Source organism: Myripristis murdjan, chromosome 22, assembly GCF_902150065.1.
Source record: "Myripristis murdjan chromosome 22, fMyrMur1.1, whole genome shotgun sequence".
NCBI lineage: Eukaryota > Metazoa > Chordata > Actinopteri > Holocentriformes > Holocentridae > Myripristis > Myripristis murdjan.
In genome coordinates, this window is record NC_044001.1 from 28,881,669 (window position 1) to 28,895,119 (window position 13,451).

A 13,451-nucleotide genomic window follows, 5' to 3' on the forward strand; every position below is an offset into this window, starting at 1 on the left:
TGTCAGCGGTCACACACAAAATGCTCTTTTGTGTACTGCTTTATTACATCCCCCTCTCACCAAAGCACCAACGTCTTAGAGTAAGAAGAGTAAGAAGTTTTACTCTTCTACATTAGAATGCTACTTTTTTCCAAACAAAAGCAACACTTGGGCCTGGCATTAAAACATCTGGGGCTCTGGTCCCAGATGCCCAGGCCTAACAAAACCACTACATCTAACTGTTCAGTGAGCCCTACTGTAGTCTGAGGCATTGTCATCCAGGAAGAGACCATTCACATCAAAATAGAAATGTTTCATCAGAGGATAAAGGTGATCACTCTCAGTAACCTAACTGATTTGCAGTGAGCCTTCCAAGTGGAAAATGCACCCCACAGCATAACAGAGCCAGGGGACCCCCTCTCTGTTGGGGTCCAGCATTAAGGCATGTAGTGTTCTCTTGGTGGATGCCACACAGGATGGCTGCTCTGATGACAACTTTTATTTCCACATCTCTGTAGACCAGTTGCCATTCAATTCTCCTCAAATATGCATTTGTCTTTTTAATGATTAATTAATTAATTAACTGCAGTCCTACAATAATATCCCTCTCTATGTGCAGGATCTTTTGAAAGAATGTGTGTTGAAGCTGTCCTGGCGGCTCGTGGCCCAACGTCTTACTAAGACATCTTGTTGGTTTTTCCTTTGTCACCTGTCTGTATATCCAACAAAGTGCCTACTCAGTGTGTTTCCACTGCAGTAGTCTGATGATTTTCTCTGTTCTAGGTGTGCGAAAAGGAGAAGTTGCTGAGTGAGCGCAACCAGCTAAAGATTTGTATGGGTGAGCTGTGGCAGAACCTGTCCTTCCTCTCCCAGGAGGTTTGCAGGGAGGTGCAGGGCAGCCAGCTGGGTCTCGTCTCCACCAGCATCGACCTCACCTCCAACCCTCCATCACCTTCCTCTGAAGAGGGCTCAGCCCGGCCAGGGTCACCCGTTACACTGCAAAGCGAGGCGCCGTGTCCCTCTGATGTGGTGTCTGGACAGGGGAGACAGGAAGACAGGCAACAGGGGATAGAGGTGTCCAGTGTGGGGCAGGAGAACCCAGAGTGCCCCTTGGAGCATGGATCCAGTGTGGATGTATGTAGCCCCACTGTAACGGTGGATTTCTGTCAGGAAATGAGTGAAAAATGCACAACGGAGGAGCAAAAGAGAAATGACTGTAATTAGAGGCTGGTGGTAAAGAAACAAAAAGTTGTTTTGTCTCCCATATTTGTCTTTACCTTGATATTTAAAGTCAATTTGTAGTCGTTTTTTGTAATGGATGACACAAGAGTTGTCTTATCAGCAATACTGTTCAAAAGGTATTTTTGGACTGGTAACAATAACAATAGCACTGGCAGCTTTTTCTCTCTTTTTCTATTTCTCTTTCTCTGTCTCTTCCTGTCTCTTTCTCTTCTCTGCTTCCCTCCCTCTGTGGCGCATCATGGGAGGATAAACTCAGGAATTCCTCAGAATGTTCAGTAATATCCCTGTTAACATGTACATGCACTTTACTTTACAGTCCTGTCGTTCCTTTATAAGTACTTAGTAAACACTTTTGATCCGTAGTAGATGATTAGTTGACCTTTGGACTCCATACATAGTTTAATACATACTGTATACAGTATCAAATCCCTTTGTCATATTAGATAATGGACATTTCAAGTAATCCAGTAATTGTTGAGGGACACAGGACTTGAAAGTAAAATGTTACCAAAGGTATGTATTTGTAAAATTGTACATTAGAAGAAATGGTCAAATGGGCTCTCATTATGCAAAGTTTCCTTTGTCAAGCTTCACTTTTCAGACGGTCATTTCAACACATTCCTCTACTGCCTTTTTCACATCTGTGCTAAGAGAAAGAGGGATACGCCAATGAATATTGTGTAATTAGAGAAGAATTAAGATTTAAACATTGTGGCACTGCCCAGCACCTCCAGGAGGCGAGGTAAGGTGTTGAATATAAGCAAATGCATTGACATTGGCACTTAAATCTCAAGACAATAAGGTCCTAAGAAATGGTGTCAAAACTACTTAAACAGTAACTTAAATCAAAAGTGCTCTTTTTTTGATCCAATTATTTATTGTCTTTTACATAGTAAGAATTTAGTGTTCGTACTTAACTATGTATTTTGCTCCACCGTTGTTGTATTGTATATAAGCCAAATAGCCCTACTAAAAGTATTCAGTATGTAGGTGTAAGACACCTAAAATTGCAATTTCATACATCATATGTAAATTTGTGAAAGCAAACAGTGGGTTTTTAGATTTTCACTTGCAGTTCAGTATAGCTAATGGGGTATGATCAGAAGTTCACTGTTCTAAACAAACTCACATTGGTGCATTATTGATTGAGGGAGATGCCAAATTCATCTGCTGTTGAAAAGTCGATGGTGTGGCACGTGGCAGGGGTGAGTGTTGCCATCTGCTGTGTTGCTACCCACTTTGATGCACTATGAATTTCAGTGAAGGGCATTGTAATCTTGGCAGCGTTTTGGCTTCTTTGTCTGTCATCTCACCCAGTGTTAAGGGAGGCCACAGCACAGCAAATTAAATAAGTTGCAGTGGCCACAAGTTCATTGCACTTGCTGTTGTGGAAGTTGGGTAAGAGACCGAAAATTAGTTCGAATTTTGAGAAAAATCCATTCCATTTCAGTGAGCTCATTCAAACCCTGATTCTTATCACAGTATCGTATACCAATGACAAATCTCCACCGAATGTACTGAATGCTCAGAGTAACACTGAAGAACACTGATCAGCTGATTTGAATAGACGTCAACTCATTAATGTGAACATGTTAATTTATTTATTTTAACTCTTGTGGGGGTTGGTGGGATTTAGGGGAAGGTGCATAGATGTAAAATTTAGGCCACTATCCTCTCTTAGCATCATTTATGTGTTTGTTAATGGTTGTATTTTTTTTATATATTATTATTATTATTATTGGCAATTTGATAAAAGATTAGATCTTTGATTATGTTATGAGTCACAAAAATGCTTACGATAAGTTATGTGAAGATTTAAACTTAAAGGGTGTGAATATGTTTACAATTTTATGTGTTACCTGTTCTTTTTGTTTTGTAAAGCTATTAATACCTGAGAATTAAGTTGAATAGAAAAGCTGATGAAGTTCTTTTTGTAACATAAATTAAAAAGTGTAGGTTAATTTGTGACAAATATAAGCATCTGACATGTGCAGCTACAATTCTTGCCTTAGAGGTTTCAGAGGCCAAACTATTCAATCAAAACTACACTGCAGCGTCCAAACAGCAAAAAGCTCGACAGAGACTCCACAAAACGGAGGCGGCCCCTTCTGACAATGTGCTGTGTCCGTCTGAAATCAAGCTTCATTCTGGAGAAGGAGAGACAGCAGTACCGTTTCAGATCAGTGTCGTTATTTCACTATTCACCAAGCGTCCTTTCCTGATCAATGGTGAAACTGATAAAAACTGTTTCACTTGAAGAATTCATTCCAAAATGAGATATTCACATTTTGAGAAATGCCCTCAGGATTACTTCTTATAAAAGATAATATTAAGTCACACATACATTTTAAATGTAGAGCTAGAGTAAGGAGAGACCCTGCAATAATAAACATCAAAAAGATAAACAAAACTCTTTCATGGTATTCATGTCGTCCATGCTCCGCTTCACAAAAAAGTGTACAAAAGGTTTCAAGGCCTTGATAAGGATGAAATGATGAAACATTTCTCTGCTGGTGTTTGCGCTTTTTGCACTTGTGCACTTTTTCTGAAGCAGAACATAGGTTAATAAATACTATGAAGGAATTTTGTCTTTTGATGTCTGGTAGTGTGCAGGTTACCTCTTTTAGAATATTAATTGGAAGACACACTTTACCTGAGCTCTGTACCAGAGATTTGGGAAAGTCAAAAATTCACAAATCCCTGTGCATTCCAGTGATCAAACTCATAAAGCTCAATGCTCAAAATTGAAACATATAAATAAATATAATACTCAAAATATTGTTCCCCATATAACAGGTGTTATATCAGTTATATTTGCTGCTAGTTAGTTATTTAAGAACTGTAAGTGCAGCATTTCAAATTTATATTTAACTGTTTATCTCAAGTTTTAGATGTTTTCGGTACAGTTAAAATCATACACTGCTGAAAATCACATGTATTTTGAGCATTCTGTAGTGTTTACAGCAGTGGGTTGTGATGTGATCATGTACAAAGGAGGGCCAAACAAAACTACATATATGTGTGTGTGTGTATGTATATATATATATACACATATTATTTCACTTCTCCCCCTGCTGTTCTGTAGGACAGTAGTGGTGCTATCTTCCTCTCATTGTTACTGTGTGCTGGATTGAGGTGGACATCCCCCTAGCTAACATTCTTAAAAGTAACCACTTTTAGTGAAGTTCAAGCAAAACTATTGTCCATGTGCACCTTGTAATTATGTGCTCACTTTAGTTCCAGCAAGTGAAACTTGATGTTAAATCCTCTTTGAGTGTCTAATACTGATTGAGTAGCACCACTGCTGTCCTACATAACAGCAAGGGGGGAAGTGCAATAATATCACATTTTTCAAAATGGATGAAGTATCCCTTTAACATTTCATATGTCCTATTAGGAAGATGGAATTTCTTACTTTTCACCAGCTGTGGAACACAGAATTAATTAAGGCAGCTCCTTTGGATGAATTCAGCAGTTCCATCTATTGTTTAAATTTGGGCATTTTTCTTTTCTTCCCAAAATGAATGTATCCCATTTTGGAATCAAATGCCTTCATTTACTACTGAAATAGTGGAAGACTGGAGGAACCACTCGTTCCAGTTATTGAATTCCAGTTTCTATTTCCAGTTTGAGTGAATGGCAGCCGCTTCTGGTGTCCAGCAGGTGAAATCCAGTGCAGCTTTGGTTGAATCCCAGGTCATGATTGCCGAGGTTTGTCAGGCCTCAGTTGAACACAGTGGACTCTTAACACTTATCTACCTGGACAATTCAGCATACCTCTTCATATGGGTAAGGACTGTATGACAGACGTATAGACAGTTTACGTGGTGTTGTTTCTAACTTTTTACAGTGGTTATATCATTGTATTTGTAGATTTTGGTGAGCCATTTTTTACGTGTCCTTTTTTGAGTACCTGCAACACGACTGTTATGCAGATTCAGCATTTTTTATTTTTGTTTTTTATCTTTGAAAGTTCAAATTACTTGTATTTTTTTCTGTAAATATTGTGCAACATGTCGTGCTTTGTTTATTTGATATGCAAAAGTTTTGAAAGAAAAACAACATTTTGTCTAGGCAATTTCTGTTCAGAAATAAAGCAAAAAGCATGAGACAGTTCTCTTGTGAGTGGGTGGGTTTGATTACATATCTGGCGACAGAACAGTTGCTATTTTGTTAAGAAACATTTAATTTGAATATAATATAAATAATACAATTTCACGAAATGACTCTGCATATAAATTACTACAAATACACAGTTACTATACAAGTCTTTGACTTAGAAAAACGTTTCATATTTTTAAGGTTACCAAAGTCCATGTTATTGAAGCGTAAAGATCCTTTAAGGATTTCACTTCACAATCCATGCTTGATTCTTGATTCTGCTCAATCTTTCACATTCAGTGTACACACAGAAAAATGTCCACGTTTTCAATAAGGGATCAGTTGTACCCACATAAAATCTCAGTGGTTCCCTTTATTATTTTGTTTATTTCTTTTCAATTCAACTTTTTTTTGTAACGTCATGGGCGTTTTAAGGTGCTTGGAATCCAAAACATGTCGGGGTCTGGCAGTAAGTCTCTCTTCGTGGCTGGTTTTGGCCCCAAGTGACTTGGCCAGTGGATCAATGTTTGCGGCTGGATCAATGATACAGTTTCTCCTCTGTTTCAAACCCAGCTTGGCCGTAGAGAGCACTTGGCCATGATGTTAGCCTCTTCACTTTTTCATGATAGAAGATATATCCAGGAACATACTCTGAGGAAAAAAAAAAAAGAAAAAAAAAAAAAAACAGAACAAAAGCTTGAACTTAGATTATTTTACTGTTGTGAGAATACATGCACAGTATCTGTATAGCATCTGTTTTCACACTTTTCATTTCTTTGATTCAAAGAAATTGTTGGCTTTCTCATTTATGACTATGGAATTGTTAAATTATTATATAATGGTTTAAATATTTTTTGTAGCACTAGCCATTATGGAGATTGTATCCATGTTATTATGGGTTTGTGTATAATGCATTTGTTGGTGAGGTAACACAACAAATGATCTTTTTTGACTTAATGAACCATTAGTAAATAAATGACAATGAATAGAGAACCTCTAAAATTGCAGGACTGAATGTCCTGTAATTGAAGATGTTTTAGAGAGGTGGTTTCTAATATCTGTCTAATCTCATTTCCTTTTATCTGTAATATTAGTTTGTGCAATATCAAGTGATTTTTGTTACTAACTGTTTTCTCAAGGTATTGCAGCAAATTACCTCTTACATATAGCTTTCTACTCAGTGTTTCCCTTATTTGGTTTTCAAATTGCCATTCTTTTGCTTGGCTTTGAGTCAAAACCATGGGATATTATCTAAAACAACTCCATCAGCAATGTGATATCTCCTAATTTCTCCCACTGAGAACATTGAATGGACAGGGCACCGTTAAAGCTGCCAACTTGTCCCTGTTGGGTGTTGTCCAGATCAGCAGAGATCGTCTCCCTCACTCTCTCTCTCTCCCTTCCCTCCCATGCTTTATCTGCTGTGTTTTCTTTCTTGATTTGTTTTACATCTCCCCCTTTTTCCTTATCGTTTCTATGGCCTGTTTGAGTTGAAGCTAACTACAGTTTCTTTTTTCACTTCTCTACATTGTGGAATGATTTGGCCAGCACCAAAACACTGAGGCATATTTGGCTTGTAGGCCCAGATAGGAGGCAGGTGACAGTTGACTGTCAAGACACACCTTTCCTTGCCTCACATGTCTATGATTGAGGTCCAGCACAAGTTCTAAATGCAGATCTGACAAATGAAAACAAACATCTTTACTTGCCATTGACATTCTTCGACCCCCAGCAGGTGGCATCATCGGCATGTCTCCCTGCAGTGAGCCCAGCTCATCGGACTCTTCTGAGGTGTGTACGGATTGGCTTGTAGAGCCACTGATGATGGACATGGTCTCAGATGGTGGCCTGATCATGAAGCTGGTCTTTCTGGGATTGGAAAACAGGAATTCACTCCCCATTGAGTCCCTTCGCTCCTCCTCCTCCAGGTCCCGGACAATGCTAGGCCTCATTATGCTACTTGGCACCAGGGCTTCCATATGGCAAGGCTGAGTGTGTTCTCCTTGATGGCCATCCTCATAATGAGCCTGGCTCATTGCACCTTCTTCCACATTGGACAGAGCTGAGCCCCAGGCTGGATGGTGATGGTCTGTCACTGTTGTGTGGGTGAGTGAATCTTCATGGGTTTGGGGGACTTCAGTGGCACAGCTCTGGCCATTCCTGGATGGCTGTGGGGGCATCCTAGGTTGGGGGTACATGCAGTCAGTCTGATTTTGATAAGCCAAGCTGTTGTGCCTTGGCACCTCCTGGCTGGCTTTGAGCCCAACATTGTGTTGAGGAGGTTTCATTTCTGCCTCTGGAATAATCTTGAAGATGGTTTGAGTCAATGGCCCATTGTGAGGTGACACATTGCTCATCACACAAAGATGTTGTAAGGATGGCCTCCTCTTGGGCTTATAAATCAAACTGTCATCATCTATATACTTTTCCCCATATATTGTCTGTTTGATTTTCCTGATGCCCAGGTGGGATATTTCCAGAATGTTGAGGAAAAGTGAGACACCAGCAATGACAATCATGAAGACCATGAAGATGGTCTTCTCTGTGGGCCTGGAGATGTAACAGTCAACACTATTGGGACAAGGTAGCCTCTCACATTTAAAGAGTGGCTCCAGTCGGATGCCATAGAGGATATACTGGCCCAGGATGAAGCATACCTCCACCACTGAGCGTATGAGGATATGAATGATGTAGGTTCTCAGTAGAGAGCCTCTCAGTGGAGCCTTTTTCACCTTCTTCTGCTCATCCAGCCTCTTCAGCTCTCTCTCTATGCGCTTATGGTCATCCAGCGTAACCTCGGCCTCGCCCAGTTCCTCTTTCAGATGGGCCCGTCTCCTGTGGCGCTCCTTCTCGAGGGTTCGGATGCGGTAGAGGGCATGGCCCATGTAGACCAGTGAGGGTGCAGATACAAAGATGATCTGCAAGACCCAGAAGCGAATAAGGGAGATAGGGAAGGCACGGTCATAGCAGACTGCCTTGCAGCCCGGCTGGTCAGTGTTGCAGACGAACTCTGCCTGCTCGTCCTCCCATACATCCTCGGCAGCCGCTCCCAGGATCAGCATGCGGAAGATGAAGAGTATGGTAAGCCAGATTTTGCCCACAATGGTGGAATGAATGTGGACCTCTTCTAGGATGCTGCCCAGCAGGTTCCAGTCACCCATGGTCTGCTGCTCACCGCTTCACTGCCACATGTCCTCAGGCTGTGTAAAACATAGGCAAAACACATGAATACACTTATTACTTCTGCTTTTATTCCACTCATATCCACAACACATAATTTGCTAAGTTGTAAGCATTCACCTGATAGGAACATAAAATCAGACAGCAGAGTGCTTTGTAATAGACAAAGGCTTGCAATCACACATGCACATGTCATTTCTGCTGTTGGAGGAGCACCACCTTTGAATAAAAAAGGTATTGCTGTCTTTTCAGAACAAAGTATAGTAGGTAGTTGTATACAATAACTGAAATTCAATATTTACCATTACTATGCACATCATCTGAGATAGCTATTTTAGATTAGCCGCTATTATAGAGTTATTTCAGGTGTTTTTTTTCCATTGTCGTGCTTTTAAGCACATGATGTAACAACAACTAACTCAGTCCAATAAATTAGCCATTTTAGCAGCTTACAGATCTGAAACACAACACTTACATATCAGTAGTGCAGGTTTTCTCTTTGCCTCCTGATGCAGTTAAGCATGTTTACAGTGACAAAGCATCCCAGAAAGTCACCAGCTTTGTTTGACTACCCCATGGAGATGTTTGGAGGTTGCAGTCCCTTTGTGCCAGTCCCAAAAGCCAATCCCCATCCCTCTCCCTCCCTCTGTCACTGTTTCTGTGTGTTCTGTCTATCTCTGTGTGCGATGTGGCTGTCTGTGTGGCGGTGAGTGCTATCCCGTGTTGTTGCATGCAGGGTTCACAGGATGTGAGCATTGATCGCCTCCCGTCGGGACAATGTCCCATGGCACATCTTGCCAGGCAATTGGTCAGTCCCCCCACCTCCACCCCTTCTCCTATGCTAGCAGTGCCAACCCAAACCAGTGCCCTCTAGCCCCATCAATATCAGCCACAGAGAAGAGATGTTTGTTTATGGTTAGTCTTTCTCATAGTGCCTACCTTGTGTTGCACTTAATGTACAGAGGTAACCGTGCTAAATCATAGGCCTTCAGTATTTCACATAGATGTCAAACTGTAAATAAACCTTTTCCCCCTGTCTGCATAATCTAATGTGGAATCACTATAGCAGGGCAACAGGTTCAATGAATTAGGTGCCACCTAATAATGTATGGGGAGCGGGTAATTGTGTGTGTGTGTGTGTGTGTATGCGGTGTGTGAGTGTTTGAGAGAGAGATACATAATGCGTGTATGCGCAAGTGTACTTCCATGTGCATGCATGGGTGACTAATCAACATCCTGCTGCTGCTGTAATGTTATTTTGCTCTTACCATGCAAGGGGGCAACATCATGTATTACTGCACACTGTCACATGTATCAAGCACATATTTATGCTGATGCAAGGAAATCATCTGCTGTGATGTGCTTTTTGTATTGCAGTCCTGCAAACACTGGTTCTGCTCTTTAAAATGTTACATGTTGAATAGGCAAAGCAGTTCAGGCTAGACTCACTTTTAGATGAGAATCAATACACCATGTAAGCTGCATTGCTTTATGTCAAAAATCTATTTTACAGTTAGACATGCATTGCCAAACAAACCTTGGTTCCAGTGTTGCACCCCTCACTCCAGCTGGTAAACAATGGGTGCATACCCACGAGAGTCTACCATATTGAGTTTTGACACTATCCCCCTCAGCTTAGCCCCACAAAGCGCCCTCCCATAGCAGCAGGGAGTAAAGCAATAACATATAATACTGGCTTGATTTAAGAGCCCGGGTGCTTGGCTGCATAAAATGACCAGCTGTGCCTGGAGGGCCTTTAATTAGGTTTCCATCGCGCGCTGACAGAGTCAATGCCTCATTGATTTGATTTTCCCTTCAGAAGCTGCTGCTGCTGTGGTCGCTGAGGCCAAAAGCGAGATGTCACCGCAGGATCATCTGGTTATGCAACGGCTGCTTCATCAAGTGCTCAGCTGCCGGCATGACTGACAGCTGAGTATGGTGGGTGGGGCTTGGCTTTGTCCAATCTTTTTCTCTGTTGACAGTGTGCCTTAATTCACCCACGTTTGTCTGGCTGTATACTTGCAAGGATGTTCCATTTATTCCCTACTCCCTAACCCTAACCTTAACCCTCACCACTATATGCCCAATTAACCCTTAGTGTAACCTAAGACTAATTCTAATCCAGTTCCTAAACCCTAAACCTTCCCCATAAAGAAGTGAGGGCTTGCCAAAATGTCCTCACCTTGAAGGAGGATAGACGCAGACGAGTCATGGCCCAGCCTTGTGCTGATGGAGAAGCATAATCTGAAGTAATTTGAGCCATTGCTACCAACGCGTGCCCCTCACTGGGACTTATATAGTACCTCCTGTATCCTCTACAATGTCATGCTATTACATCATCTTCATTATGGAGCTATGGCTAATGCACATAGACAACATTCCTGCCCACAGCTGTTTGTGCCAATCTGCAGATATATTTGCATCACAAATTTCCTCTCTACCATGTCTGGTACCATTATTGAGATACAATGGAGGATTGCACACAGATGCTGAAATGTACCACAACATGTTGGTTGTATGGTTTCACAGTAATGACACTAATGAGTCAATAATGTGTGAGTGTAAATAATGTAGACATACAGGGTTATGCTATCTTAGCTTCTTATACATTACGAAAAGGGAATGTGGTTTTTACACTGGTATGCTTCCTCCACCGAATCTGAATGAAGCAGCCATTACCATATTTTTCCTGGTCTACTGGTTAGAACAGAATAAAATGTCAGTTATGGTTATTTGCATGAGAACAGTACATACAGTGCAGGCCAAAAGTTTGGACACACCTTCTCATTCAATGCGTTTTCTTTATTTTCATGACTATTTACATTGTAGATTCTAACTGAAGGAAAAAACACATGTGGAGTTATGTACTTAACAAAAAAAGGTGAAATAACTGAAAACATGTTTTATATTCTAGTTTCTTCAAAATAGCCACCCTTTCCAACAGTCTTGAAGGAGTTCCCAGAGGTGTTTAGCACTTGTTGGCCCCTTTGCCTTCACTCTGCAGTCCAGCTCACCCCAAACCATCTGGATTGGGTTCAGGTCCGGTGACTGTGGAGGCCAGGTCATCTGGCGCAGCACTCCATCACTCTCCTTCTTGGTCAAATAGCCCTTACACAGCCTGGAGGTGTGTTTGGGCTCATTGTCCTGTTGAAAAATAAATGATGGTCCAACTAAACGCAAACTGGATGGGATGGCATGTCGCTGCAGGATGCTGTGGTAGCCATGCTGGTTCAGTGTGCCTTCAATTTTGAATAAATCCCCAACAGTGTCACCAGCAAAACACCCCCACACCATCACACCTCCTCCTCCATGCTTCACAGTGGGAACCAGGCATGTGGAATCCATCCGTTCACCTTTTCTGCATCTCACAAGACACGGCGGTTGGAACCAAAGATCTCAAATTTGGACTCATCAGACCAAAGCACAGATTTCCACTGGTCTAATGTCCATTCCTTGTGTTTCTTAGCTCAAACAAATCTCTTCTGCTTGTTGCCTCTCCTTAGCAGTGGTTTCCTAGCAGCTATTTGACCATGAAGGCCTGATTGGCGCAGTCTCCTCTTAACAGTTGTTCTAGAGATGGGTCTGCTGCTAGAACTCTGTGTGGCATTTATCTGGTCTCTGATCTGAGCTGCTGTTAACTTGCCATTTCTGAGGCTGGTGACTCCTCAGAAGCAGAGGTGACTCTTGGTCTTCCTTTCCTGGGTCGGTCCTCATGTGTGCCAGTTTCGCTGTAGTGCTTGATGGTTTTTGCGACTCCACTTGGGGACACAATTAAAGTTTTTGCAATTTTCCGGACTGACTGACCTTCATTTCTTAAAGTAATCATGGCCACTCGTTTTTCTTTAGTTAGCTGATTGGTTCTTGCCATAATATGAATTTTAACAGTTGTCCAATAGGGCTGTCGGCTGTGTAGTAACCTGACTTCTGCACAACACAACTGATGGTCCCAACCCCATTGATAAAGCAAGAAATTCCACTAATTAACCCTGATAAAGCACACCTGTGAAGTGAAAACCATTTCAGGTGACTACCTCTTGAAGCTCATCGAGAGAATGCCAAGAGTGTGCAAAGCAGTAATCAGAGCAAAGGGTGACTATTTTGAAGAAACTAGAATATAAAACATGTTTTCAGTTATTTCACCTTTTTTTGTTAAGTACATAACTCCACATGTGTTCATTCATAGTTTTGATTCCTTCAGTGAGAATCTACAGTGTAAATAGTCATGAAAATAAAGAAAACGCATTGAATGAGAAGGTGTGTCCAAACTTTTGGCCTGTACTGTATATGCTGTGTGGTGTTGTGGCTGTAGCCTTAAAACCAAAAATTACAAAGAACTGTGAACATTTGAATATGGGTGTCCTGTTGTTTTACATGAGCACTTAGATGCCTCACAAAATTCAACAGAAATCTGACATAAGCAGTATAAGATAACATATCAGAGAATGAGCTTCTCCTCCGATTTTGCCTCCAGGCAAAATTGTCAAACTAGCAAATCTAACTGCAAGCATCATCAAACATGCCTTTTACTTAATATTATTCCTTAACTGTCATGATTTAGACTAATGTTTTTGGAGAAGAAAAGTGGTCATTAGTATACAGGAATAAATTCTAACCTACTTAACAACAGCAGCAACTTATAAAAGCGGCCACTTGATGGTGAGGTAGGTGACGTGAGCCTGTGGGAATCACTGTTCGTCAAACTGTCCTAACACCATAAAGTTCTCCAGTTTGATGTGATACTGAAATCATTTTATTGTGTCATTACGTTGTTTCCATGTTGCAGCATTGCTGTGCACATTGTATTGTTGCAGTACAATACCGATTATTTTTGTGTTGTCTGCCTATATAAAACATTAATCTCTAGGTAGGCAAAATCTTAGGCTGTGTTTAAGACAAGAATTTTTAATTTATTATGTTATCATTATTATCTCACGGTTCTGTGTTTAGAC

General features: G+C 41.1%; 2 protein-coding genes across 2 annotated transcripts in view; one reads left to right on the top strand and one right to left on the bottom strand.

Moving 5' to 3' along the window:
* Window positions 1–5,279, top strand: part of LOC115354584 (transcription regulator protein BACH2-like) — a 46,952-nt gene extending 41,673 nt beyond the window's left edge. The window contains exon 5 of the mRNA XM_030044991.1: window positions 763–5,279. Coding sequence (XP_029900851.1) covers window positions 763–1,203 — 441 coding nt within the window. The 3' untranslated portion in view covers window positions 1,204–5,279. The remainder of the gene's footprint in view (window positions 1–762) is intronic.
* Window positions 5,280–5,443: 164 nt separating this feature from the next.
* Window positions 5,444–9,104, bottom strand: gja10a (gap junction protein alpha 10 a). Its single transcript, XM_030044993.1, has 3 exons — window positions 8,978–9,104; window positions 7,032–8,522; window positions 5,444–5,973 (listed from the first exon to the last, which is right to left on the bottom strand). Exons 2-3 carry the CDS (start codon window positions 8,481–8,483, stop codon window positions 5,935–5,937), a joined length of 1,491 nt encoding a protein of 496 aa, XP_029900853.1. The 5' UTR covers window positions 8,484–8,522; window positions 8,978–9,104; the 3' UTR covers window positions 5,444–5,934.
* Window positions 9,105–13,451: the final 4,347 nt, after the last annotated feature.